A 25,762-nucleotide genomic window follows, 5' to 3' on the forward strand; every position below is an offset into this window, starting at 1 on the left:
AGATTTCTCATTGTCTCATTGAAGGATATAGATGAGCCGTGACATACTGATCTCTCCAACACACAGGTTTGTGATTGTGAGGGAATGAGTGTGTGGATTTTAGAAAATTGATGAATGTTAAGCAGAAACACCAGCTAAAGCATAGGTACGGTTGAATGGTAAATCCCTGACTTCCTTAATAGGAGGAATAGGGTGGTTATCCAAGTTGGAGCATATTTGTGTGGAGGATAAATACTGCACAGACCTGTTGGGCCAAATGGGCTGATCCTGGTGCTGTAAATACTTGTAAATCCATGAATTGCCAGTTGGTGAGTCATCCAGAGTGCCTAGAGACAAGCAGTCAGGGAGGGCATGGAAAAAGCAGACGACAAAAGAAATGACCAGATAGTGGGAAAAAGAGCCCACCAGAAGGGAAAAAAAAACATCAGTTGACTTTGGCTGATGTTGTGTAAGGGATTGCCAGTAACTAATCAGACTCTACAGCCATAACAATCCAGAAGGGACACAGATCCCAGGTGCAGTCCATCATCTCTTGAGACAGATAGATGCCACTTATGCCTTATAAGTACTTGTAAATCCCTGACTTATACAAGAGCCAGTTGATGAGACATCTAATACAGTACAAATGAATTACTTGAGAGAAAACTATAAGCTTTGAACATTGTGTTTAGAATGTGGATTGTGCCAGGCACCATCAATTAAAGTGTCCAAAGCAATGACCAATGATTTGCAACATGTTCAAGAGCAAATTTCCCAATGTATCAAGATCGTCGGTGATCGTGGCAAAAACATTACTGGCAATCATCCGATTAACCCAGAACTTCCGAAGGTAACAGGTGATTTGAGAGTTAACTGCCATTAGCGTATCTTTAGAAAGGAGTGATGGAAGAGAAATGTGGTGGTAAGTGGAAGGTTTAGGAGGATCGTTTTTTTTTTCCATTGATGATGTAAACGTGAGTAAAGAGAAAGAAAAATGGACTGTGAATGAGAGATTGAAACTTCCTCATGGTGTATGTAACATGAGCCTTTGGATTCTAGCTCTACCTCTGTGTTAAATGCACAGGCTCCACGTGAAGCCAAGTTATAGAGGAGGAAAGACTTGCATTTATACAGAACTTTTCACGATCACCGGAGGTCTCAAACCACTTTACAGCCAACAAAGTACTTTTGAAGTGTACTCACTGTGGGCCATTTAGGAAACAGATCAAGTGCCTCTCTGCACCTTATACATGCACGCTCTGCACCTTATACATGCACGCTCTGCACCTTATACATGCACGCTCTGCACCTTATACATGCATGCTCTGCAAACTGGTGAGAGGCTCTTGTACTCACTGCTGAACAGATCTGTCAGATCTATGCTATTTTTCACACCTAGTTAAATATATTTCCTCGTGCCATTGCTGCTGACAGCCACTTGTCCTGGTGTGCAGGTAACTCATGCATTCTTGATGATATGGTTAAACGTGGTTTAAGATTTAACTCATGGTTGCTGCTTCAACCTTTTTCCTCCTTTAAATGCACAGATAACCATGTCCAAATCACTTCACAATACATTGTGTTACTATGAGGTGCAGTTGCTGCTATATAGGAGAATATTGCATCTACTTTGTGCACAATAGTGTTCGACAAACAACAATGAAACGAATGACCACCAGTGAACCTGTTTTGAAGTTGTTGATGGAGGATGGATTGATGAGCCATCCACCACTAGAACTCTGCTATTTCCCAAATAGAACCTCTTAATGTTCACTTCAACTGCTGAAGCAAACAAATCATCTCTCCGTTTAATGCTTCACCCAAATGGCAGCATTTCTGATAATGCAGCCCTCCTTCAGTATTGCACTGACGCATCAGTCTAGATTATGTGCTCGAACAGAGTTCCCATGGCACCAAGATCATTGGTGAAAGCCACCATCTGGTGAACTGAGCTACAGAATCGGAAGCTCTCAAACTCTGATGAGATTGTTGATCTCAGCTGCTGCTGCAGCAGTGTTGGCTGGTCTCGATATCTCTGGGGCTCAGGGTGGTGGGGGAGAGGGGGGCTGAGGAGGGGCGGTGGGGGGAGAGGGGGGTAGGAGGGGCAATGGGGAGAAGGGACGGTGGGGCAAGGGGGGAGGAGGGGCAGGGGGAGGAGGGGCAGTGGTGGGGCAAGGGGGTAGGAGGGGCAGGGTGGGAGAAGGGATGGTGCTGGGAGGGGGGGAGAAGGGCTGGTGGCGGAGAGGGGGAAGGAGGTGTGGTGGCGGAGAACTGGGTGGTGGAGGGGGGAGGAGGGGTGGTGATGGAGAGGGAGACAGTGGGGCAAGTGGGGTAGGAGGGGCGGGGGGAGGCGAGGCTGGTGGGGGAAGGAGGGGCAGGGTGGGAGAAGGGGTGGTGCTGGGAGGGGGGGAGGAGGGGTGCTCGCGGAGAGGGGGGAGGGGGGCGGTGGGGGCAGTGGGGGAGAAGGGGAGGGGGGAGGAGGTGTGGTGGAGAGGGGCGTGGTGGAAGTGGGAGGAGATGGAGGGGTGAGGAGTGGCAGTGGGGAGAAGGGACGGTGGGGGAAGGGGGGAGGAGGGGCGGTGGTGGGGGAAGGGGGGAGGAGGGGCAGTGGTTGGGGGAGGAGGGGCGGAGGGGAAAGTGGGGGCAGGAGGGAGGGGAGGGGGGTGTGGTTGGAAAATCAGCCAGGGTTCCTGATCCTGGCACTGAGCATAACGTCTGCTAGTTTTGAGCTCAGTTCTACTCGAGCGCAGCATTCCAATTTTACAAGCTGTTTCCTATTGTAAGAATTTACTGATCCAATGTTAAATGTACAATTCTCCTCGAAGCGTGAACTTTCCCCCCCATATAGATAGGGATGAACTTTTCAACTCCCAGTCACTCTGTCGCTTCAGCCTGAAATGTGCTCTTTAGACTCTGTTATATAGCTGCATTTTTAAAAGAAAACATCTTTGTCTAAAAGGTTCAAGGTTTGATGCTCTGCAGGTCATTACTCCTACTGATACAAACCCTTATTCAAGAACAAACTATTTTGGCAAGCACCTTTCAGGCTTATCCAAAAGTAAGCTCAAAATTGCTGCTCTTGGGGGAGAGAGAGACAGTATTTTTCCACACTTACTCTTCCTGCTGGTACAAGTGTGCATAAATCACGGGCAGGAACTGACAGTTTGTCCATCAAGCCTGCTCCACACTTGTCACGCCTGGAGCATGGTGATTAAACACATAAAAGATCATCACTAATAAACCTGAAAGGGCATTCAGAAGCAACAACTTTACCCAGAGAGCGGGTAGAATATGGAACTTGCTACCACAGGGAGCAGCTAAGGAGACTGGCATAGTTGAATTTGAGGGAAGTTAGATGAACACACAAGGAAAAAAGGAATAGACGACTGTGTTGATAGGGTTAGATGACGTTGGGTGTATAGAGGCTTGAATGGAGTGTAAATAGTGTTATAATTCGCTGGTCATTCACTGAGCAAAGGAGGAAACTGGAACCAGTCTTTCCTTAACATAGATAAAAGCAAAAAACTGCGGATGCTGGAAATCCAAAACAAAAATAAAAATACCTGGAAAAACTCATCAGGCCTGACAGCATCTGCGGAGAGGAACACAGTTAACATTTCGAGTCCGGATGACTCTTCAACAGAACTAAGGAAAAATGGAAAAGAGGTGAAATATAAGCTGGTGTAAGGGGTGGGTGGGACAGGTAGAGCTGGATAGAGGGCCAGTGATAGGTGGAGGTTGCCAAAAGATGTCATAGACAAAAGGACAAAGGTGTTGAAGGTAGTGATATTATCTAAGGAATGTGCTAATAGGTGACATTAAGGGTAGAAAGCAGGACAAGCAAGGTACAGATAGCCCTAGTGGGGGTGGGGTAGGGGGAAGGGATCGAAATAGGCTAAAAGGTAGAGATAAAACAATGGATGGAAATACATTTAAAAATAATGGAAATAGGTGGGAAAAGAAAAATCTATATAAATTATTGGGAAAAAAAGGGGGATCAGAAAGGGGGTGGGGATGGAGGAGAGAGTTCATGATCTAAAATTGTTGACCTCAATATTCAGTCCGGAAGGCTGTAAAGTGCCTAGTCGGAAGATGAGGTGCTGTTCCTCCAGTTTGCGTTGAGCTTCACTGGAACAATGCAGCAAGCCAAGGACGGACATGTGGGCATGAGAGCAGGGTGGAGTGTTGAAATGGCAAGTGACAGGGAGGTCTGGGTCATGCTTGCGGACAGACTGAAGGTGTTCTGCAAAGCCGTCACACAGTCTGTGTTTGGTCTCTCCAATGTAGAGGAAACCGCATTGGGAGCAGCAAATGCAGTAGACTAAATTGAGGGAAGTGCAAGTGAAATGCAGTATTTCCTTTCCGCAGATGCTGTCAGACCTGCTGAGTTTTTCCAGGTACTTTTATTTTTGTTTTCCTTAACACAGGTTTAGTCACATAACCCTGAGCAGACAGGCACAAACTCCTTTTTTCTTCCACCGCACAGTGGAAGTCAGTTCTTATATATGCTTAAGAATAATACCCTAACCTTTCCCCAATTAGTAACAGCTGCTCTCACTTACAATGAAGTGCATGTTTAGCTGTGATCGGATTGAAACATTAACAAAGAGACATAGACCAGTCGAGGCAAATGGGCCTGTTTCTGTGCTGTAGGGTTTGAGATACCCCGACTATCTTTTTCTCAACAGGACACATGACCAGGCTGATCTGTTGATAATGTACTGCACTTTCCAGTAAATGGAACGAATTCTCTTTATGAGGGGAACTCCCTGACATGAGCTCAGTTCTGTTTTGAAGAGGTTTAACTGCTGCCCTGCTTCGATCTGTCACCATCTCATGTTGTCTTACCATATCTTGATTGTTCTATGATTGACTGGAGATGCAGTTTTTCTTGAAACTATTTATTAAGAACTGTTTATAAAGACTTCCGGGCAAGCACATGGTTTTCAGGACACAGACTGTTCTGCATCTTGCTCTTTAGAGCCTCTTGGTCACCTTTTTGATGTCATGCTTACATCATCAGTAACATTAACATTACCATTACCCCATTACTCTGTAAATTCCTCACCCTGCTAGCGTGGGTGAGACTGAGCTCGCACCAAAGATCCTGATAAAAACCTGCTGTCAGTGGTGTGTGATACAGGGATAAAAACAAAAAAACTGCGGATGCTAGAAATCTAAAACGCCACCCCCCCCACACACACACCTTAAACCAGCTTATATTTGAACTCTTTCTTGGACTTGAACTCAAGTTCTGTCGAAGGGTCATGAGGACTCGAAACGTCAACTCTTTTCTTCTCCGCCGATGCTGCCAGACCCGCTGAGTTTTTCCAGGTAATTCTGTTTTTGTGTGCGATACAGGGCTCCCCACAACCCACTTCCAATCAAACTCGGTCGTCAAACTGCATTATTCCTTATTCATCATGGGACGTGGGCCTTGCTGGCAAGGCCAGCATTTATTTGTCATCACTAGTTACTCTTGAGAAGATGGTGGCTAGTCACCGCCTAGAACCACTGAAGTTTATGTGGTGTAGGTACTGTGTACCTATATAATGATGTTTGGGAGGGAGTTCCAGGATTCTGTCCCAGTGACGATGAATGAACACTAATATATTTCCAAGTCAGGATGGTGTGTGACTTGGAGGAGAAGTTGCAGATGGTGGTGCTCCCATGTGACTGCTTCTCCTAGGTGGTGAAAGTTACTGATTGGATGACACTGCTGGAGAACACTTGGCGAGTTGCTGCAGTCCATGTCCAAATGCAGCAAGACTGGTCAATATCCATGCTTGGGCTGACAAGTGGCAAGTAACATTTGTGCCACACAAATGCCAGGCAATGACCATCTCCAACAAGAGAGATTCTAATCATCGCACCTTGCCATTCCATGGCATTACCATTGCTGAACATCCTGGAGGTTAGCATTGACCAGAAAATGAACTGGACTAGCCATATAAATACGGTAGCTACAAGAGCAGGTCAGAGGCTAGGAATCCTGTAACGAGTAACATACCTCCTGACTCCCCAAAGCCTCTCCACCATTTACAAGGCACAAGTCTGGAGTGTGATGGAATACTCCCCACTTGCCTGGATGAGTGCAGCTCCCACAACACTGAAGAAGCTTGACACCATCCAGGACAAAGCAGCCTGCTTGATTGGCACCAAATCCACAAATATTCACTCCCTCCACCACCGACACACAGTAGCAGCAGTGTGTATCATCTACAAGATGCACTGCAGGAACTCACCAAGGCTCCTTAGACTGCACCTTCAAAATGCACGACCACTATATCTAGAAGGACAAGGGCAGCAGATACATGGGAACACCGCCACCTGGAAGTTCCCCTTCTAGCCACTCACCTTTGTGACTTGGAAATATATCGCTGTTCCTTCAATTTTTTGCTGGATCAAAATCCTGGAATTCCCTCTCTAACAGCACTGTGGGTGTGCCTACACCACATGGACTGCGGCGGTTCAAGAAGGCAGCTCACCACCACCTTCTCAAGGGCAACTAGGGATGGGCACCAAATGCTGGCCCAGCCAGCGAAGCCCACATCCCATGAATGAATTTTTAAAAATGTACACCGTGCTCCCACTGTGCAGTGGTGGAGGGCGTGACTGTTTAAAGTGGTGGATGGGGTGCCAAATTAAATGAACAGCACAAGTTGGACAGAGACCATGCTTTAAGTGACAGCTCAGTAAGTCTTAATGCACTTTTTAACCTCAGCTTCTGTAGCCGGGAGATTTTTATTTCTCGCTTCTGGTCCTGAGAATGACAGATTTTTTTGGTTCTTCAAGCCAGGTGATGAACGCGTGATTGACAGCAAAAAACTCCCTTAAGTGGTTTTGATTACAAAGAATGGCCATTAAAGGTTGTCAGCAGTCAGCGAATGAATGTGTTTCCTGTTTCATCGGTGGCTGATATCATCAAGTTTTGCAGCGTAGTGAATTCATAGTGCAACTCGAACTGATTTGAGTGAGGATCAAGCCTGCCCTGGCTGCTTCCGTCGAATTTGTTCGGAGGTGAGTTGACCTCTGATAAAATTATGGGCATGTGAAGTGTGGCAGTAACGTGGCAGCAGCTGTGGAGTTTGGCGTGGCCACGGTGGAATCTTGGTTCCGTGAAGAGGTGGGGCACAGGGCACAAGCCACCTTTTCACGGAGGGGGGGGAAGCAGTCCAGACATGAGTCCTCCCAACGTCAACCTTACACAGGCCTCTTTAGTTGTTTTTTAAATAGGGGCTGAGGTGAAGGTTCTTTGGAGTTCAGATACAGGAGGCAGTGACTGTTCTACATGGAGCCCTGATCACTGTACTATAGAAAAGATGTGACTACGCTGGAGATAGTACAGAGGAGATTTACAAGGATGTTCCCCGGACTGGGATATTTTAATTATGAGGCAAAATTACATAGGCTGAGGTTGTTTTCTCTAGAACAGAGGAGGCCTAATTGAGTTGTATAAAATTATGAGGGGTGTAGATAAAGTGGAAAGGAAGAACCTAGTCCCATTGGTTGAAGGGTCCTTAACCAGGGGCTTGGAGTAAAAGGTAGGTTTGGGAGTTGAGGGTAATTGGTGGGGATCTGGAACTCACTGCCTCAAAGGGTGGTAGAGGCAGAGGACCTCAATGTTTAGGAAGTACTTATTGAGTAGATAAGCGCGTGAAGTCTCATAACTAACCAGGCTTGCAGACAAGAGCTGGAAAATGGGATTAGGCTGGATGGCCACTTGTCAGGCAGTGTGAACATGATGAGCTGAATGGCTGCCTCCTGTGCCATAAATTTCTACAAGTTGGAGAACTGAGCAGAGAAAAGAAAAGAGCTTGATTTCACACTTTTTTTAAAAGTAGATGCAATTAAGAGAATAACTTTCACGGTACAGAAGTAAAACACTGGAAAGTGGAAATACGAACAGAAAATGTTGGAAATACTCAGCAGGCCTGACAGCGTCTGTGGAGAGGGATACGCTGAGCTAAGATTTCAGCTTGCTGACCTTCCCATCAGTTGTGCTGAAAGTCACTGACCGGGAACATAAGTTCCCTGGGTTCTCATCCTTGCCCAACGTTCAGGCATTAATATCGAATCAGATTTCTTGTTAAACAATCCACCAATTCTTTTCCGATTTGGGCAGGAGGTGGTTCTGATTTCTTTGTGAAGTGTAATGGAATGTGTGTGTAATTTTCGTACTGTGCCCCTGTAACCTGTAAAAATACCCAGGGTATAATTAGACTGTTGTTCCATAGTAGGGCTGTGCCCAACTGATTGGTGTCACTCAGGTGATGTCAAGGAAAAAAGATAGTGTTTTTGTGGCCCTTCTGATGTCCTCGCAGCCAGTGAATTAGTTTTGAAAGCAGTCATGCTAACCACAACTGTGCTAAAGGACTGGTGAATCTATCTGTGGTGATTGACTAAATGTTGGCACTGGGAAAGCTCCATTTTGATGGTGCCTCCTGAGGGAGAACATGGACCCTCGCTTTAACATCTCCTGCACCTTCAACAGCGTGGTACTCTGCCAGTATTGTACTCCCAGTGTAAACAGCAACAACAATCAGCATTTATATAGCGCCTTTCAAGGTGGTAAACCGTCCCAGTGTGCTGCTTCACAGGAGCGTTAGTTACCAAACAGCATTTGATACTGGGCCACAAAAGGAGGACAGGTGATCGTAAGTTTGGTCAGAGTGGCTGGTTTTAAGGAGTGCCTTGAAGGAGGAGGGCAGGATGGAGAAGTGGTTTAGGGAGGGATGTCCAGAGCTTAGGGCTTTGACGGCTGAAGGCACGGCCGCCAGTTGTGGGGTGATTAAAATTGGGCATGCACAACAGGCCAGATTTGGAAGAGCGCGGAGATCTTGGAGGGTTGTAGGGCTGGAAGAAGTTACAGAAATAGGGAGGGGCAAGACCAGGAAGGTATTTGAGGGCAAGGATGTGAACTTTAAATTCAGGGTATTGCCAGACTAGGAGCAGTATTGCTCTTTGGGCATCAGGATGATCAGTGATCCAGACTTGTCATGAGGTAGGGTACTTGTTCAAATTTATGGAGGGTGGAAGATGGGAGACTGGTCAGGAAAGCATTGGAATAGTCAAGTCTAGAAGTAACAAAGCCTTGGAAGAGGGTTTCAGAAACTGCCGAGATGAGGCAGGGGTGAAGTTGGGCTACATTAGCAAGATGGATGTTGGCAGTCTTAGTGGTGGAGTGGATATTTGGTTGGAAGCTCATCTCTGGGCCAGATAGGATGCCAAGATTGCAAACAGTCAACCTCGAAGAGTGATCAGAGAGTGGAATGCAGCTGGTGACTCGGGAATGGAACTTGTGGTGGGGACCAAAGAAAATTGCTTCAGTTTTCCCAACGTTTAGTTGGCCTGGATGTCGGACCAGCAGCGTGAGAAATCTGAGTCGGTAGACAGATCGAAAGAGATGGTGATGAGGTGGAGCTGAGTTTTGTCAGTGTACATGTGGAACCTGGCATGTTTTCAGTTGATGTCATGGTGGGGCAGCACATAGATGAGTAATAGGAGGGGGCCAAGGATAGAGTTTGGGGGACTGTAGGAGTAAGAGTGCAGGAATGGGAAGAGAAGCCATTTCGGGTGATTTCTCTTGTTATAACTTTTCTTTAATATTGTTCTCGGGATGTCTGTGTCACAGGCAAGGCCAGCATTTGTTGGCCATCCCTAATTTCCCTTGAGAAGATGGTGTTGAGCTGCTGCCTTAACTAGTGAAGGAACGTCAACATAGTTCCAAGCCAGGCTAAATGAGAACAGATGGATAGGAATGTCGGCCTAGAATTTATGCTCCATTACCTTAAATGGATCTGCAGCCCACAATATTTATGATGCAGACAAGAATCATGTGACTGGACTAAACTAAACTGTACTGGTGATGGCACAGCCAAGAGAAATTTGAGACGACTGGTTAATTGTTTCTCAAAACTTGAAAACACTTTGGTCCGATATACCAATACCAATAAACGCTGTAGGCTTCGTGACAACAATGGTCACTGATCTTTTACATAAGATTTTCATTCATGTTATTTACTGTGATTTTTCTCTATTAGAGTGATCAGATCTGATGCAGAATCTGAAGTGGAAGTTGTCACCATGGAGAGTCATGATGGGGACCCTATTGCCAACCTGTTTGTGCCTTTCGATAGTAACCATTTGGTTACCGGTAGTTACAAGGAATGGATTTGCCAAGGCCTTGCAGATTGGGACTTTAGCATTGAGTCCTGAAGCTGACAATCTGAGGACACAAACTAATGACGCTAATGTGGGCAGGAATGGGGTGTCAGACACAGAAGGGGGAACCTTAACATGGGCTGTGCACTTAACACCTGCCGATGGACCAAACGGCCATGACGCACCGTCACTGGGTGAACTTGCAGATGAGCTTGCCCGGGCCACAGGTCTCGAGAACAGGGGCCAGATTGGAGAGTTGGCTGGCCACTATCTCTTTGCTCTTCCGCTGCACAGACGGAGCAACCGTGACCTCGAGGAGACTCACAGCATTCGGAAATCCACTGAAGCTGTGTTTGCCCAACACAACAACATCAGATGGCATGCCGAGCAGAAACTGTTGAAACGCTCCAAACGCGGCTTGCACTTCAACGACCCAAAGTACCCTTTCCAGTGGCATCTGGTAAGTGATATTTCTACTCTTGCAGGTCATAAGCCTAATATAATTTGATCAGTGAATGCATTTACTGGTGTGGAACTGAGCCACATTGACTAGTGAGCCTCAGCTTTGATCTGCCTGGTTTGTTGTTAATGGCATATTAATTGCATTGTGAAGATATGAGGTGAAGGGTATTGTTTAATTAAGTCCCTAAAGCACTTATAAAGAGAGACTGCTGGGACATCGAGGTAGAAGGTAGGAAGCAGACATATGTAATACTGCATTCTATAAATAAACCTATTACCAAGAAAAGTATTAGTGTCTAGTTTCATACTTCACCAACTAGCTTGGGATCCAATTATCACTCAGTAGCTTAACCAATAAATAACTGTCTTCAGATAATTGTCTTCAGCGCCTCAATCTCAATCGCAACAGCTTTATTTTTATTTTTGCATGGGATGTGGACGTCACTGGCAAGACCAGCATCTGATGCCCATCTCTAATTGCCCTTGAACTGCGAAGCTTGCTAGGCCATTTCAGAGGGGCAGTTAAGAGGCAATCACGTTGCTATGGGTTTGGAGTCACATGTAGGCCAGGCCAGGTAAGGACAGCGGATTTCCTTCCCTAGAGGGCATTAGTGAGCCAGATGGTTTTTTTATAATCCAAGATAGTTGTCACGGTCACCATTACTGAGGCTAACTTTGCATTACGTATTTATTAAGTGAATTTAAATCCTGCCAGTTCCCACAGTAGGATTTGAACCTGCAGCATTGGCCTGGGTCTCTGGATTACTAGTCCGGTGATATTACCACCACCTTCCCCCATAATCTCCTACCCCTGAGTAACCCTCAATGGGAAGTGCTTCTTTTGACAACAACATCTGGTTTGACCACCCAACACCATTCCCCCAGCTCTCTCTCTCTCCACCCACTTGAGCACCACTCACCAAATGAATGCACACACTTGTTTAAAGTGGCCAATCGAAACAGTCCGAACAGGCAAAAACTATTATTATTGTTACAGATTTTTAAAAATTAATTTTTGAGATCTGGGTGCCGCTGTATAGGCCAGCGTTTAATGCCCATCCCTAAGTGCTTTGAGAAGGTGGTGGTGAACTGCTGCAGGCAGTGCTGGGAATGAGGGATTGTCTTCTAATGAGAGATTGAGGAAACTGGGCCTGTTTCGGAAAAATAGGAGTTAGTCTCATTGAGACTTAGAATGGCCGACTTCTGCTCCTATTTTGTATGTTTGTGTGCTTTTAGGAAGGGAGTTCCAGAATTTGCACCAACAGTGAAGGAACAGCCGAATCAAAGTCATGGTGTTCCCTTGCAACTGCTGCCCTTGTCCTTCTAGATGGTAGAGGTCACGAGTTTGGGAGGTGCTACTGCAGAAGCCTTGGCGCTTGCCACAGTGCATCCAACAGGATAGTATACACATCGTATATACTGTTACATACAGTGGAAATAACTTTAGGCTTCTCCATCTGAACTAACCTGAATAAGCTGATGTTGCTCATCATACTTGCTACAGAGGGAGTGCAACAGAGGCTCAACAAACTCGCCCCCAGGGCTGATGGGATTCTCTTAGGAGATGAGATTGAGGAAACTGGGCCTGTTTCGAAGAATGGGAGGTGATCTCATTGAAACTTATAAAATTCTCACAGGGCGTGACAGGCTAGAGGTGGATGGGATATTTCCTCTGGCAGATGAGTCTAGAACCAGGGAAGACAGTCTCAGAATAAGGAACAGGCCATTTAGGAGTGAGATGAGGAGGAATTTCTTCTCGGGGGTAGTGGTGAATCTTTGGAATTCTGTACCCCAGAGGGCTGTGGAAGCTCAGTCATTGAATATGTCCAAAACAGAGATTAATAGATTTCTGGCAACTAATGGCATCAAGGGATATGGGGATCATGGGGAAAAAATTAGGGACGAGATAGATGAGCAGCTATGATCTGTTTGAATAGTGCAGCAAGCTTGAAGGGCCGAATAGTCTGCCCCTGTGTTCTTATCCTAGGTTTAAAACCTAACATTGAATATTACTGAGCTAAATGATTGGGTATTTGCAGATCAGTGTCTGAACCTGTGTCAAAAAAAAAAATTAAACATTAGACTGAAAGGAATTCCAAATGCTTGTGCAGAGCTGCCCTGAACTGATCAATATGCAAACCCTTAAGATCCTGTACACTTGCTTCAACGCTAAGTCACATTGTAAGGCCCAATTACCTCCAGCAAGTGAGATTTAGTCATACCTGGGTGGTGTTTGTGTGGCAGACTTGTCCAGACATCTCAGTAAGACGCAAGCTCAGTCAGGTCCACGTTTGACACGTGGAAAGTATCAGCCTGTCCGAGACACCCGAACCTCCGAGTCAAACTCCTGAGAAATACCACGGCACGGTTCTCGTTTGCCTGATATGGAAGCGATTGAGGATATTTTCAGAAGCCGACCACTGCCCCCCACCCCCCCCACCGAAAAACTCAACAACTGCTTATTCTTATTGCTGGAGTTTAACTAGTTAAAACGCATGCTGTTTGGCAGCGCAGAGCATTTCCTGACACTTGTCTAACTCCACCCTGCCCTGCCCCCAACCTGTTCAACATTTGCTGATGGGACTATCCAAATAGTCCGAGAACCACCACAGCCCTAATAACACGTCAGAACCACCAGGTCCCTATTACTGAGGTAGTCACCAGCCAGGAGAGAGGTGGGGACTGCTTGGTTCAGGGAAGCTGCCCAGTCTGTTGGCAGACCAACCACTCGGTTCCAATTTGCTGTTGGCAAACATAGCGCCCTCATGCCAACACTCACTCCAGAAATCCGCCATTTACGTCAATGCTTTAAATGAAAGTGCACTATTGATGGGAATATTGTAAAGTGGCCTCTTAGGAAAGTGCACTTAAAAATTAAATTTACAGCTTGCATACTATTGAATCTCGGAATTTGTATTTAGAGAGCTGACTTTTGAAATGATTCTTTCATGGGATGTAGGCATCACTTGCCCGTCCCTAACTGCCCCTGAGATGAGTGTCTTGCTTGGCCATTTCAGAGGGGAGTTAAAGAGTCAACCACGTTGTGGTGGATCTGGAGTCATTTGTAGGTAAGGATGGCAGATTTCCTTCCCTAAAGGACATTAGTGAACCAGATGGGTTTTTACAACTGTTATGATTATGGTTTTTTTTATGGTCACCATTACTGAGGCTAGTTTTTCAATTCCAGATTTTATTAATTGAATTTAAACTTTATCAGCTGCCCTGGTGGGATTTGAACCCATGTCCCCAGAGCATTAGCCTGGGCCTCTGGATTACTAGTCCAGTGACATTACCACTGCACCACCACTTCCCCCTGAAGGTTGCTGGGATGTGAGTGCACCAGGGACAGCAGCCCTCTGGTATCTTGCCCCAAGGGCCTTCCTTCACAGTGTCAGCAGCGTATCTGACTGTGAGGTTATCTTCCCCAAACCCAAATCTGTCTGTAAGTTCGTCTTGCAGCAAGGGTTAATATATAGTGACCAGGGTAGGAATACTTGCTGATTGCTCATTTCTCTTCATTGCGCCCCCCCCCCCCCCACCACCAAACCACCCACCCAACCCCCTACCTACCCACCCAACCCCCCATCACTCAAATCTGGTCCCAGCTGCCGTCTCGGGTGAAATCAACATCCACAAGTCAGAGACGGAACCAAAGACCTCAGTAAAAAGGAAGACTTGCTTTTCTATAGCGCCTTTCACAGTCTCAAGGGTGTCCCAAAGCACTTTACAGCCAATGAAGTATGCTTTGAAACGTAGTACTGTTACAACGTAGGAAACAAACCAGCTGAACTGTGCACAGCAAGCTCCCACAAATAACAATGTTATAATGACCAGTACAAAAACAAAAATACCTGGAAAAACTCAGCAGGTCTAACAGCATCTGTGGCGAGGGATACAGTCCTATCCGCAGATGCTGTCAGACCTGCTGAGTTTTTCCACGTATTTTTGTTTTTTGTTCTAGATTCCCAGCATCCGCAGTGTTTTGCTTTTATTATAATGACCAGTATCTGTTGTTGGTCGAGGGATGAATATTGGCTAGGAAGATGGGGAGCACTCCACCTCTCTTCAAAATAGCAGCATGAGATCCTTTACACCCACCTGAGAGGGCAGACGGGGCTTCAGTTTAACACCCCACCCGAAAGACGGCACCTCTGCCAGTGCAACAATCCCTCAGTGCTGCACTGGAGTGTCAACCTCAGTTTTGTGTCAAGCCCCCGGAGTGGGGACTTGAATCCACAACCTCCTGAACCCGAGGCAACTGTGCCCTATAACTGACACCCTCAATCTAAGCGAGTTTACTGATTTTGAGCAATTGGTTGTCTGCGACACACTTGCTAAAATGCCTTTCTTTTACAGTTTCATTTTTACAAGTGGAGTTTTTGAATGAGCTCCATCCCTTTGCCTGTCTGCCAGTTTGATGTGGATAAGGGAATGGTTTTTGTCCCAAGCTGTTTCCACTTGGCAGCTTTCACAGTGTTTACACATTGTTAACGATGTTCGTTCTCTTGCAGCACAATCGGAGAAAGCATGGGATGGATATTAACGTGACAGGAGTGTGGGAGCGCAATGTGACGGGCGAGGGAGTGACAGTGGTGGTCGTTGATGATGGTGTTGAATACACTGTACAAGACATACAAGCAAACTATGTAAGTACTTGTAGCAGAGATGTATTTAAAGGGAAATTAGAGAGGTATATGAAGGAGAAAGGGATAGGAGGATGTACTGATAGGGCTGATAGTCCAGGCAATGACCATCGCCAACAAGAGAGAATCTAACCATCACCGCTTGACATTCAATGGCATTACCATCAGTGAATCAACACGCTTGGGGTTACCATTCACCAGGAACTGAACTGGACTTGCCTGATAAATACCATAGCTACAAGAGTAGGTCAGAGGTTAGGAATCCTGCAGTGAGTAACTCCCCTCCTGACTCCCCAAAGCTTGCCCATCATTGACAAGGTGCAAGTCAGGAGTGCGATGGAATATTCTTCTCTTGCCTGAATGAATGCAGCTCCAACAGCACTCAAGAAGCTCAACACCGTCCAGGACAAAGCAGCCCGCTTGACTGGCACCCCATCCACAAACATTTGCCCCATCCACCACCTTAAACATCTACTCCCTCCATCACTGATGGACACTGGCAGCAGTGTGTACCCTCTACAAGATGCACTGCAGCAACTCACCAAGGCTCCTTCGACAGCACCTTCCAAACCCATGACTACTGCCACCTAGAAGGACAAGGGCAGCAGACACATGGGAACACCACCACCTGGAAGTTCCCCTCCAAACCAGTCACCACCCTGACTTGGAAATATATCGCCGTTCCTTCATTGTTGCTGGGTCAAAATCCTGGAACTCCCTCCCTAACAGCATGGTGGGTATATGTACAGCACATGGAAAAAATTTTTCCCTTGTGTATTTGATCAAAACTCCTCAATCTTTTGAACACTAAACCAGACCATGGTGGGGGAGGAGGAGTGGAGTTGTTGGTCGGGTTGGGGGGTGTGGTTGTGGAAGTGGGTGTATCAGTGCAGCATACACCACGCACACACTGTCAGTGTTTTAAAATAAAAACCCATCCACACTCAACTAATTCAAACAGCGTTCTGTCCTCACCACTGAACATACAATTAACGTAGGTTGTGGAATTCTAGAACACGGGACATCGACACAACAGTGGTTCTGCAAACAGCCACTATCTTGTGCATGTTTTAAGTTATGGAATTGATGTGAGGTGCAAGGTCCACAGTGTGGACAGCACAAGGTTAAAACGAGTTGGAAGGCAGGCAAGCTCACTTGAGAGGTGAGAAGAGGACCAAACATGTGTTCCAATAAGCTGAATATTTTAGGAGGAAGGTGGGTAGTTTCTAAGTTGGATGTGGTGTGCATTGCACCGTTACACAGCATAAAACCAACCCAGAGGCCTGGCATGGGGGAACATCTTTTCCAGCATTTAAAATTTAAGCATTGGGTTATTTCTGGTGTGTTTTCCTCAGTTATGTAAACCTTTTTTTTTAAAGCAAGAAGGCAGAAAAGAGACTTTGATTTGTATAATTTCCTTCTCAACCTTGGAACGTCCCAAAGTGCTTCACAGCTGATGAAATACTGTTGAATGCCGTCACTGTTGTAATTAGGAATCTTGGCACCCAATTTTCACACAGCAAGACCCCACAAGTCTGCTTTCGTGGTGTTGTTTGAGGGATGAATGTTGCACCAGGACGCTGGGGAGAACTCTCCCTTCTCTTCCTCGAAGTAGTATTGCAGGGTCTATACTGTCTACTTGTGAGGGCCGACAGGACCTCATTCTAAAGTAAGACGGAAGCATTTGGGTTTTGCCCCACCTTTTGAAGAGTGCAAAGCGAAGGAAAGAGCACGCGCTTACAAAACACTCCACCACTTCCTCAATTTATACTCGCCAAGGAGCCACATCTAGCAACTGAGTGAAGGGGTGAATCTGGTTTTGGTGATGTTGGTCAAGGGATGGATGCTCTTGTTTCTCGAATAGTGCCAAGGAATCCTTCCGTGTGGGCAGGCGTGTGGGGCCCACAGGTTAACGTTGGACCCCAACACTCCAGCTGGAGCACTCTGAAAGTGCACTGAGAAATGTTTAGCCTAGGTTACCGGCCGAAACTCTCAGTAACATTTGATTCCACCTCCGTCTAATTCAGAAGCTGAATTGCTGCCAACTGAGCCAAGCTGGTATTTGAGAAGCTCCTCATTTCACTGCATCTTTCTCTGAGTTAATGCTGGTGAGACTGGGAAATGATCTAACGCTGATGCATAAGATATGGGGTAAGGAAACCTCTTCAGCCTAACCGATCTCGGCCTTCTCGTACCATCTCTGCAGTGATCCTTTTTAATGAGTCCGGTGCCCTGGCCCCCATTTTGGTTATTCATCTCGATCATCTGTGGCTCAGTTGGTAGCACTCTCACCTCTGAGCCTGAGAGTTCCATTTCCGCCCTAGAGACTCGCACACTAAATCAAGGCTCCAGTGCAGTATTGAGGGAGTGCTGCACTGTCAAAGGTACCACCATGTCAGGTGAAAATTTAGGCAGAGATCCCAGTCTGCCCTGAGGCGGACGTATAAGATCTAAGGGAAAGAAGTACATGTCGGGGGATTCTCTGGTATCCCCGCCAATATTTACATCTCAACCAGTTTCAGTAAAACAGATTACCTGGACACTATCACGTTGCTGTTTGTGGGAGCTTACTGTTAGCAGTGTGTCCGCTGAAAGCCCATTACAATAGCGACTCCACTTCGAAAGTACTTAATTGATTGTGGAGCACTTTGGAATATGCTGCGGTCATATGAGGCACTGCATAAATATCAAGCCTTTTCCATCTTTCTCCACGGAATGTGCTTAATTCAATAATTGATTCTAGATTTTTCTTTCACAACCCATTACCAGTCTCCTGAAGGGAGTTACGATCTGAACTCCAATGACCCCGATCCCATGCCTCATCCTGATGAACACAGTGATAACCATCATGGGACACGATGCGCAGGTGAAATTGCAGCAGCCCCAAACAATTTCTGTGCAGTTGGCGTTGCCTATGGAAGTCGCATAGCAGGTAATTTGGTTTTATTTCATTTAAGGGTCATTTCTTAAAAAATCTATTGGTACTGCTGACTCCAGCAGATAAGCTTCCTTCTCTTTCCTTACCTTTCTCCCTTTTTCTCCCTCCCTTTCTCCTCCTTTACTTCCCGTCTTTGAATCTCATGCCAACTACAGCTGGATAGATGGTTATCTGGCCTTGGGCCCCTTGCGATTTTTTGGGTGCAATAAAAGCTGTGGGGATGAGTACCTTAAGATTTTTGTTCGTCTGCACTTGAGCCTTCACAGATAGGGAACTTGGTGGGGATGTAAGATTAATGGCAGGGATGGCATTGCTCTGATTCAGCCCATCCAAGAGGCTGGAAGCAATGCTGCCCTTGGAGCAAGTGATTGTGTTTGAGGGGATGGGCTATTTCCCTTCCTCAGGTATTGCTCTCAATTAATCACTCCCTCACGCCCAGTACATTTCTTTGACAGCATCTTCCAAACCCACGACCCCCAGCATCTAGAAGGACAAGGGCAGCAGACACATGGGCACACCACTGCCTGCAAGTTCCCCTCCAAGCCACTCCCCATCCTGACTTGGAAATAAATCGCCGCACCTTCACTGTCGCTGGGTCAAAATCCTGGAACTCCCTCCCTAACAACACTGTGAGTGTACCTACACCACATGGACTGCAGGGGTCCAAGAAGGCCGCTCACCACCACCTTCTCAAGGGCAATTAGGGATGGGCAATAAATGCTGGCCTAGCCAGAGATACCCACATCCCATGAACGAATGAATAAGTAAATACATTTATTGGTTGCCCTGTGCCCTAATTGTGTACAATTGGTCAGTTCCCTATCTGATTTTTCTAAGACATTTCCCAGCCGGACAAAGTGAATTGTTACTTGGAAAAGTATCAGTTACTAAATGCCATTCAGCAGCAATTGATTAAAGGCAAATCCTCTCTGATTTATCCGAGCTCTTTTCACAAAGTGACAGAGTGGGTTGATGAGGATAGAGTAGTTGATATGTCTCTGGACTTAAATTACCCCAAAATAGTTTTGTTGGCAAAATTGAAGCCCATGGGAGGTGGGGTGGGGGGTTGGGGGTGGGGGGGCGGGTGGTGGTGGTGGGGGGGTGCGGTTACAGGGACAGTGACTGATTTGAAATTAAATTGGTTAAGTGACAGAAAGCCGAGAGTACAGGTGAACAGTTGTGTTTTAGGGCTGGAGTGCATCTTCAGACTGGAGTTGTGTACAGTGGTGCTGCCCGTGCTCCGGTATTGGGGCCTGCAGTTTAAAATGGCAAAATATGGGCTTGTTATGCCAAAGTCACGGTGTAAGTTGGCAGGGTTTTTAACTGTCATAAAAAGTTGCCAGTAATAGATCGAGAGAAGTGAGAAGGAGCATGACTAAGTGCTGTGACAGTGTGTGGGCAGGTGTAAGATTCGGGCTGGTTCAATTGCCCTGTACAGAGATCAGAACGGAGTCCTTGGGGATTGAATGAAAATATATACAACAACTTCTTGCATTTATAAAGCACCCCTAACCTTGTAAAAATTTCCCGACTTCTGGTTGGGGAATCAGTGAAGCGAGATCATCGATTTAAAATTGTCAGAGAAAGAGTGAGGGGTTAGGAGGAATCTTGGTCTTGCAGAGGTGGAGATTGAAATGATTTGCCACAGGATGTAGCTCAGTCAGAAACCTTTTAAGAGAAGAGCAGATAAAAAATTTGAAACTGAGGCACACACAGGACTACAGCAAGGAATGACTGGCTGGTAGTGGCCGTTTTTATGTTTGGCTGCTATTTCAGTAAAACACCCTGCCTTATTTTCAATGACTATTTCTCAATGATGATTATAAATGCATCAATTGTCCAGGAGGTGGTGCTATTTACTGCAAAATCAGCAGAAAGCAGCTGACTTGGAGATGTTAACATCTTTCTGTTGCTGTCTTATTGGAGACATTTATTGTCTTTTAGCGACATTCCATATATTCTTGACAAGTTTCCACTTTTTATGGGGGTGGGTCTCTTGCCCTGATTGAGTCTCTTGGAGTCGGTGGGTCTGGGGGTTTGGTCCTTTGTACCCACCTCCCCCGCTCCCCTTTCCCTGAGGAGGAGGGATTTAGCCACAATTCCGCCTTCCCACTGCTCAGCCCTCACCCCGATCGTTACATGGGAACATGAACAGGGTCCAAGTGAAACTCCAGCAGTAACTCTCGAAGCCGGAAAAGTGAACGTGTTCCTGAGTCCAACTCTCCTGAGAACCTGCGGTTTCAGGTTTTAAGTAAAGCTGCTCAAACCCTGCAATTTCACAGGGGACTTCCTGACACTTTCACAATGATATACGCACCTTGGGCTGTGTGTTAGGATTGCAGGGGGGTTCCCCCCGGAATGTTTCAACATCGCGCTGGCCCTGCTTCAACAAAAAAGGTTTGAATTCCTTTTTGTTTTGTGATCACCTGCTGTTCTCTCGAAATCACTGTCACCATCTGCTTTCTTCAAGTTTGCCTGATTTTGTTTCCTTGGCACTGATGGTGTCTTCTCTCCCCCCCACACCCCCCGCCCTCTGGCCAGGTATCCGAGTGTTGGACGGACCCCTGACTGACAGCATGGAGGCCATTGCATTTAACAAGCATTTTCAGATCAATGATATTTACAGCTGCAGGTGAGTGTCCCACAGCAGATAAATACCTGGGGGAGGGATGGTCAGAAACTCTCATATGCCGGAGGCCGGAGTGAAGGTGATGGGCTGGGGAGCGAATGGGATATGATATGTTGATGGTATGGGGGTGGGGTATGCTGTAATATACCAGGGATGGAAGGGACTGTAATATGCTGGGGGTATGGGGAGGTGTGTTGTAATATATCGGGGCAGAGGGACCGTAATATGCTGGGTGTATGGGGAGGGGTGTTGTAATGTACCAGGGGTAGAAGGGACTGTAATATACTGGGGGTACAGGGAGGGGCGTTGTAATATATCAGGGGCAGAGGGCCTGTAATATGCTGGGTGTATGGGGAGGAGTGTTGTAATATATCAGGGGTAGAAGGGACTGTAATATACTGGGGGTATGGGGAGGGGTGTTGTAAAATATCAGGGGCAGAGGGACTGTAATATGCTGGGGGTATGGGGAGGGGTGTTATAATATACTAGGGGTAGAAGGGACTGTAATATACTGGGGGTACAGGGAGGGGTGTTGTAATATATCAGGGACAGAGAGACCGTAATATGCTGGGGGTATGGGGAGGGGTGTTGTAATATACTAGGGGTAGAAGGGACTGTAATATACTGGGGGTACAGGGAGGGGTATTGTAATATATCAGGGACAGAGGGACTGTAATATGCTGGGGGTATGGGGGGGTGTTGTAATATACTAGGGGTAGAAGGGACTGTAATATACTGGGGGTACAGGGAGGGGTGTTGTAATATATCAGGGGCAGAGGGACTGTAATATGCTGGGGGTATGGGGAGGAGTGTTGTAATATACTAGGGGTAGAAGGGACTGTAATATACTGGGGGTACAGGGAGGGGTATTGTAATATATCAGGGACAGAGGGACTGTAATATGCTGGGGGTATGGGGGGGTGTTGTAATATACTAGGGGTAGAAGGGACTGTAATATACTGGGGGTACAGGGAGGGGTGTTGTAATATATCAGGGGCAGAGGGACTGTAATATGCTGGGGGTATGGGGAGGAGTGTTGTAATATACTAGGGTTAGAAGGGACTGTAATATACTGGGGGTACAGGGAGGGGTGTTGTAATATATCAGGGACAGAGAGACTGTAATATGCTGGAGGTATGGGCAGGGGTGTTGTAATATACTAGGGGTAGAAGGGACTGTAATATACTGGGGGTACAGGGAGGGGTGTTGTAATATATCAGGGGCAGAGGGACTGTAATATGCTGGGGGTATGGGGGGGTTGCTGTAATATTACCAGGGGCAGGAAGTATTGTAATATACTGGTTTACGGGGAGGACGTGCCGTAATATTCCAGCCACAAGGATTCACTGTAGACCAGCAGTTGGCAAAGTTCCCTCATCATTCCCAGTCAGAAACAGGCTGGATTGAGCGATCTGCCTGAATTGGGGAAAGGGAAGCTATCACACAGAGCGTCAGAGTGTGAGGTATTCACAAGGCTGTGGGGGCTGACGGTCAGAGACACTGATCCAGGTTCAACCAGCAAGGGGGGGGTGGGGGGGGGGGCCTTGTTATCAGCTCGTTCTGGATTCAGCCAGTGAAACCCATTCTGCAGGTCAGACAAGCCCCCCTCCAATTAGTTTTGTCAACACTCTGGAATATGCTTGTGTGAAACAAAATACTCACCCACTGATAACCAAGAAGTGAGATGGGAGCTAATTATACCTGATATTTTTTTTCATTCTTTCTCGGGATGTGGGAGTCACTGGCAAGGCCAGCATTTATTGCTCATCCCTAATTGCCCCTTGAGAAGGTGGTGGTGAGCCGTCTTCTTGAACCGCTGCAGTCCATGTGGTGTAGGTACACCCACAGTGCTGTTAGGAAGGGAGTTCCAGGATTTTGACCCAGTGACAGTGAAGGAACGGCGATATATTTCCAAGTCAGGATGCTGAGTGGCTCGGAAGGGAACTTCCAGGTGGGTGATGTTCCCATGCGTCTGCTGCCCTTGTCCTTGTAGATGTTAGAGATTGCAGATTTGGAAGGTGCTGGGAAATATCGGCATCAGTGCATTGTTCCCTCTGCAATTCGCTATCCACCTCTTTGAGAGACAGCCTCTTGTGCTGGGGCCAGTTCCACATCCCTCAGCAGCACTCAGTGCCTCTCATAAGATCATAAGAAATAAGAGCAGGAGTAAGCCTTTCTGCCAGTAGCTCAATAAGATAATGGCTGAGCGATTGTGGCCTTAACTCCAGTTTCCTGCTGCACCCCACACCACTCCTCCCCTTAACCCTTGACTCGCTTGTAGATCAAAAATCTTGTCTAACTCAGCCTTGAATATATTCAATGGCCCGGCCTCCACTGCACTGTCACGACTCACTCACTGGGGTTAGTGCGCTGTAGTATCAAATCCCACTGCTCTCTGAGCCGAGACAAACGTGGGAAGTTTAATCAGACCACCAGCTTGCCCCAATTCCACCTAACTGTCCAGCTTAGTTTAACAGAATACAAGCAACAGGTTTGTAAACTTGACAAGTAAGTAAATGTTTATTAAACAAATTGTCTGTAACCAGTGGCAAAAGAAAGAAATATGAATTGCCAACTCCTAACTCTATAACTTAAACCCCGCCCCTTCTTAAACCTGTGTACACACATGCACACACGCGCATAAGACACACTAAACATGGATTTTAAGGATGTGCTAAAACAGTTCAATAGCACCAATCTGGAGTACAGGATTAGATGGGTTGACTTTGATTGCTTTCTTCCAAATTCCCTGCAGGCAGACACGAGGTGGTCTCCCAGCACTTGCAGTCTGTGGTTCTCTGGTTGAAACTCGCTTTAATGTCTTTACTGGTGATTTTTCCCCTTTTCCCCCCTGACAGGGGTTTCTCAAAGAAAGCAGGATACAGCGATGTGAGGAGTAGCCAGCTCACTACTATGGCAGGATTACTGGCTTCTTACAAAACACAGGAGAGAGAGGTTTCAGGCCTTTCCTCTTTTCAGGCTAGGAGCTGACCTGCTGCACTGTCCTCACACAGAACCTGGCCACTTGGCCAGGAGCCAATCAAAATGCCGTCACTAGGCAGTGCCCTCTTAAACCAGGTCTCTGTTCCAGCACCATTCTGCCCAGCCTGCCATACACTGTTCCAGGATATAGCAACATTGTAGATTCTCTTCTTCCTGCTCTAGTGAACATCTCTCTTAAACTGCAGTCATGGTAGTTTTTAAAGCCACGGTCCAAGAAAAAGCAAAAAAATTTCTTTATACTGGGGAGGAGAATTCCAAAGACTAACGACCTTCTGAGAGAAAAAAAAAATCCTCCTCACTCCATCTTAAATGGGAGACCCCTTATTTTGAAGCTGTAACCCCTGGTTCTAGATTCCCTCACAAGGAGAAACATCCTCTCAGCATCCACCCTGTCAAGTCCCCTCATAATCTTACACATTTCAATAAGATCACCCCTCATTCTTCTGAACTCCAATGAGTATAGGCCCAATCTGCTCCACCTTCCTTCAGAAGACAGACCCCTTCATCCCAGGAATCAATCTTATGAACCTTCTCTGAAGTGCTTCCAATGCAAGTATATCCCCCTTCATAAGCAAGAAGATCAAAACTGCACCCACTACTCCAGATGCCCTCGCATTAAGGCTCTGGATGGCTGTAGCAAGACTTCCCCACTTTTGTACTCCATCCCCTTTGCAATAAAGGTCAACATTCCATTTGGAGGTGCGCAGCTACTTGCCCCATTCACTGCAGCTCACTCGCAGCCACTTCACTACCACCCCAACTGAGATTAGTTGACGTGTGTAGCTTTAGAGTCGCACTGAGCAGCTCCTTTACTGAATGACCTACCTGGAGAGTCGCCCTCAAGGTTCATCTCTTGGGCTGCGTTTACACAGCAGCTAAAGCATCTGATGGTGTAAAATCAGAGCCTGAGCCCAATTGAACTACAGGCCGAGGCTGGTTGGAATGTGTGAGATATGGCAGCCTAGTGGTTACCTTGCTGGACTAGTAACCCAAAGGTTGGGAGTTCAGATCTCACTTGTGGTAACTTTTGAAGTTGAATCTAATAAAAACAGTTATTTGTGAGCTGGCATCAGGAGAGGGACAAAAAAAAAAGGACTCGCATTTATATAGCACCTTTCACAATCGCAGGGATTTCCAAAGTGCTTTACAGCCCAGTGAAGTACTTTATGAATTGTAGTCATGGTTGTAATGGAGGAAATATGGCAGCCAATTTATGCACAGCAAGCTCCCACAAATAGTAACACGATAACGACCAGATAGTCTATTTTCCTGATTGTTGGTTGAGGTATAAATATTGGCCAGGACAGTGGGCCCTGGGCTATTTTACATCCACCTGAGAGGGAAGACTGGGCCTTAGTTTAGCAGCACCTCTGACAGTGCAGCACTCCCACGTTACTGCACTGGAGTGTCAGCTTTGATATTTGTGCTCAAGTCTTGGAGTGGGTCTTGAACCCTCAATCTCCTGACTTAGAGGGCAAGAGTGCTACCATCTGAGTCAAAGCTGCCAGATCGTTGGGAAAACCCAACTGGTTCACCAATGTCCGTCCGGGAAGGGAAGTTGCTACCTCTGATTGTATTGGCCCACACTCTGGTTGAACCTTCAGACAATGCTGAGGCATCCTGGAGAGCCACTTGTCAAGACCAGTCACATTGCCAGCTCATGGCAACTAGGGAGGGTCAATAAATGGAGTATTGCCAATCTCTCCTCTACACTGAGACACATCAGCATCAGGTCAGGCCTCAGCTCCGCATTTACACTGCAACATAACATGGGTAGTGCAGGTTCAGCCTAAGACAGGAAAGATAACCTTAAGATTAATCTTATTGAACTAGGGCTCAGTGACATGTATTTCTATGAGCAAAGCTGACAAATTGATTTAATTGATTTGTGACCCCTCTGCAACCTGACTCCTCGAGTAAATAATTAACTGTTATAACTGACAC

The 25,762-nt window shown here is 46.6% G+C and overlaps 1 protein-coding gene across 5 annotated transcripts in view; it reads left to right on the top strand.

The window, feature by feature from the left end:
* The window catches only part of pcsk7 (proprotein convertase subtilisin/kexin type 7), a 237,485-nt gene that overhangs the window by 23,235 nt on the left and 188,488 nt on the right, over positions 1-25,762 (top strand). For 3 of the 5 annotated variants that reach the window (XM_041174191.1, XM_041174194.1, XM_041174193.1), the window contains 4 exons: positions 10,023-10,603; positions 15,117-15,251; positions 18,018-18,180; positions 20,728-20,818. In XM_041174191.1, the coding sequence (XP_041030125.1) occupies positions 10,037-10,603; positions 15,117-15,251; positions 18,018-18,180; positions 20,728-20,818 (956 nt within the window). In that variant the 5' untranslated portion in view covers positions 10,023-10,036. Of the gene's footprint in view, positions 1-6,813; positions 7,000-9,338; positions 9,397-10,022; positions 10,604-15,116; positions 15,252-18,017; positions 18,181-20,727; positions 20,819-25,762 lie in introns of those variants that run through there. The other 2 variants (XM_041174195.1, XM_041174196.1) reach the window with 2 other exon arrangements.

Source organism: Carcharodon carcharias, chromosome 25 (assembly GCF_017639515.1).
Source record: "Carcharodon carcharias isolate sCarCar2 chromosome 25, sCarCar2.pri, whole genome shotgun sequence".
Classification (NCBI taxonomy): domain Eukaryota; kingdom Metazoa; phylum Chordata; class Chondrichthyes; order Lamniformes; family Lamnidae; genus Carcharodon; species Carcharodon carcharias.